General features: G+C 46.3%; 1 protein-coding gene across 1 annotated transcript; it reads left to right on the top strand.

The window, feature by feature from the left end:
• The first annotated feature begins 980 nt into the window (after nucleotides 1-980).
• On the top strand, nucleotides 981-2,114 carry LOC131901835 (olfactory receptor 52K1-like). Its single transcript, XM_059252912.1, has one exon. It carries the CDS (start codon nucleotides 1,112-1,114, stop codon nucleotides 2,048-2,050), a length of 939 nt encoding a protein of 312 aa, XP_059108895.1. The 5' UTR covers nucleotides 981-1,111; the 3' UTR covers nucleotides 2,051-2,114.
• Nucleotides 2,115-3,734: the final 1,620 nt, after the last annotated feature.

The following is a 3,734-nucleotide window of genomic DNA, read 5'->3' on the forward strand; positions in this document are numbered from 1 at the left end:
GCTAAAATAAGACCTGAAACTGCAGGACACTGTAGGTTAGGGCTGGTGAGATGCCTCCAAATAAGACCGCTTTGCAAACAAGCCTGACATCTGAGTTCCATCCCTGGATCCCACAGTGGGAGGAGAGAACCAGCTTCTGAAAGATATCTTCTAACCTCTATATGCATGCCCTGGCATACACACATGCACATGCACACACACAAACCATACACACACACCACACAACATACTCACCGTACACAGACATCGTACACACACCACATACACACATATGCACACACACTAATTTTTTTTAATTTTTGTAAAAAAAAACACACCACAAAAAGATATATCAGTTGAATTAATTTTATACATGTGCCGGGCGGTGGTGGCGCACGCCTTTAATCCCAGCACTTGGGAGGCAGAGCCAGGAGGATCTATGTGAGTTCAAGGCCAGCCTGGGCTACCAAGTGAGTTCCAGGTAAGGCGCAAAGCTACACAGAGAAACCCTGTCTCGAAAAACCAAAAAAAAAAAAAAAAAAAAAAAAAAAAAATTTATACATGTAAGGTTTTGGTCTCTTAATAGTACCATAAGCAAAATGAAAATGTTAACAAGATTTGTAAACCATGCTTCAAAAATACATAATGATTAACATTTAAACTACTAGGGAAATACTTAAGTTCCTAATGGACAACAAAATCAGCTCTACGTAGACAACAAGATCAACTATCCATGTCAACTAAAACGTCACTTAACAGCCACCATTTTTAAAATCATCATGGCTCGGCACCAGCACCACTGAGCCAGTGATGAGATTCATTCAACTTCTCTGGAAATCCACTTAACCCCGAAAAAGTGTGCCTATTACGTGACCCACAGAGTCTGCCTGCAAAATCTGCTCCCATGATGTATTTGAAATGCAAGCAACGGTTTATTGGAAGATGTATATCTCATTAAATAATAAGGTTAAATGTCTTCTTTTTCCTCTAGAAATATTAGAGACTCATGAAAACCCAAGCACCCAGTCCAGCCTGGTGAGGCTGGGGCAGGTTCTTGCAGGACCTTTCAGGGACTGAAACCAGGCATCCTGCCCCCGCTTCTCCCTGGAGCTGCCCTGTTCCCTCAGGCATCATGTCAGGATGGAGCAATGAGTCCTACACCAGCTTCCTCCTGGTGGGCTTCCCAGGGATGCGGGAAGCCAGAGCCCTCCTGGTGCTGCCCTTCCTCAGCCTCTACCTGGTGATCCTCGTCACCAATGCCCTGGTCATCCACACGGTGGCATCCCAGCGGAGCCTGCACCAGCCCATGTACCTGCTCATTGCCCTGCTCCTGGCTGTCAACATCTGTGCTGCCACCACTGTGCTGCCTGCCATGCTGTTCAGCTTCTCCACGCGCTTCAACCGCATCTCCCTCCCTCGGTGCCTGGGACAGATGTTCTGCATCTACTTTCTGGTTTCTATGGACTGCAACATCCTGCTGGTCATGGCCCTGGATCGCTATGTGGCTATCTGCTACCCTCTGCGCTACCCAGAGATAGTGACAGGACAGCTACTGGCTGGCCTGATGGGGTTGGCAGCCACCAGGAGCACGGGCATCGTGGCTCCAGTGGTGGTGCTGGCCTCCCGAGTCCGCTTCTGCCGCTCAGAGGTGATCCACCACTTTGCCTGTGAGCACATGGCCCTCATGAAGCTCTCCTGTGGGGACATCTCACTGAATAAGACTGTGGGACTCATCATACGCACCTTTAACAGAGTCCTGGATATGCTTCTGCTGGGAGCCTCCTACACCCGAATCATCCATGCTGTCTTCAAGATCTCATCAGGTGGAGCTCGAGCCAAGGCCCTGAACACCTGTGGCTCCCACCTGCTGGTCATCTTCACTGTCTACTCCTCCACCATGTCCTCATCCATCGTCTACCGTGTGGCCCACACTGCCTCCCAAGACGTGCACAACCTGCTGAGTGCTTTCTACTTGTTGCTCCCATGTCTGGTCAACCCCATCATCTATGGGGCCAGGACCAAGGAAATTAGGCAGCACCTGGTAAGGTCATTCCTGCCTGTGGGCCCGTGAGTCACTTCTGATAATTCCCCATTGGCTTCTCAGTTCTCCCAGGTAAAACTGAGGAAGGCAGGAAGTGGAGACACGGGGAGCGAATTGCTACCATCAGCTCACTCTCATTATTTTGTTGTTGTTGTTGTTGTTGTTGTTGTTGTTTCAATTCAATTAGCATACAAAACAATAGGTTGCATCATGGCATTCTCATTACGTATGTGTCATAATACTCGGTTCTAATTTGTCCCTTGCACCCACAGTCCTCCCTTGGGCCCCTTATGTCCACCACCATTGATGGTTCCCTTTCTCCTTTCATCTTGTCCACCTTCAGACCACATGCATTCCATTATCCCTCTCATTGCTCCTTTCTACAAAATTTTCCTCACCTAGAATAGAAGTGGGAGAGATGGGAGTGTACCAAGGGCTTGCTCAACTCTGTTCTCCCAGCATCCTAACACCAGGTACTGTCTAGGAGACAGAGGAGTGTACCAAGGGCTTGCTCAGTTCTGTTCTCACAGCATCCTAATGCCAGGTACTGTCTGTTCTCACGAAAGAGCATCAATATGTCCACAGTTGCACAGCAAATCATGCTAAAGCTACTGGGGCTGTGATTTTCTTACCTCTCTTTAGCAATGCCGGCAAGGAACTGAGTAGGATGTGAAGACATCTGTAACTATTCTTCTTCATATCTCTCACTCAACGAGACCTTCACACTGCCCACGTTCAAATGGCATTTTAAATTTGGAGTCTTGTGAAAATAAAATTGACCTCCAAAAAAATAAAGAATGCATCTTGACATCTGGGTACCAGCTTTTCAGGAGAATCTGTTTATTTACTCAAAATAAACTAAGGAAAAATGTTTTCCATGCTCTAAGAAGAATTAAATGGAAGGATATTCACAGAATTTTCCCAGGCCTTGGCTCATGCTGGTTCTCACTCAGTAGGACAAGCATTTTTAATTACCCAGAAGATTTCACTGAAAGTCATATAGACAACCTCTGACTTAGAAAATCCAGAGGGCAATTCTGTCATTAAAATTGTTCTTGAGAAAAATATTATTGAGGCTGTAAGTGGTGATACAAAACTATCATCCTAGCACTTGAGAGGTAGAGGCAGGAGGATAATCATGAGTTTGGTGCCAGCCTGGTCTATCTAGCAGATTCTAGGCCAGCCAAATCTACACACTAAGGCCCTGTATCAAAATAAACAATAATAATAAGTAATTATTAAGAGTGGCTAGGAGCCGGGCGGTGGTGGCGCACGCCTTTAATCCCAGCACTCGGGAGGCAGAGCCAGGCGGATCTCTGTGAGTTCAAGGCCAGCCTGGGCTACCAAGTGAGTTCCAGGAAAGGCGCAAAGCTACACAGAGAAACCCTGTCTCGAAAAACCAAAAAAAAAAAAAAAAAAAAAAAAAAGAGGAGTGGCTAGGGATGTAGGTCAGTGGCAAAACACTTGCCTAGCATGTGCCTAGGAGCCCTGGATTTGATCCTTAACACTGAGAAAGTCATTGTTATTAGTGAGGTAGAGGTGGAGATAGAAGAGACCTCTACTTGCTACATCATGGTCCCTGAAAATACAAATAATAATAAATAATACAAATAAATTATGGAGGCTGGAGAGATGCTCAGTGGCTAAGATCACTTGCCACTCTTGCAGAGAGCTTAAGTTCTGTTTCCAGGACCCATGTCAAGCTACTCACAGC

This window comes from Peromyscus eremicus, chromosome 1 (genome assembly GCF_949786415.1).
Source record: "Peromyscus eremicus chromosome 1, PerEre_H2_v1, whole genome shotgun sequence".
Classification (NCBI taxonomy): domain Eukaryota; kingdom Metazoa; phylum Chordata; class Mammalia; order Rodentia; family Cricetidae; genus Peromyscus; species Peromyscus eremicus.

What these genes read in the sequence shown, in the direction of transcription:
- LOC131901835 (XM_059252912.1), top strand. Translation starts at nt 1,112, where the DNA reads ATGTCAGGATGGAGCAATGAGTCCTACACCAGCTTCCTCCTGGTGGGC.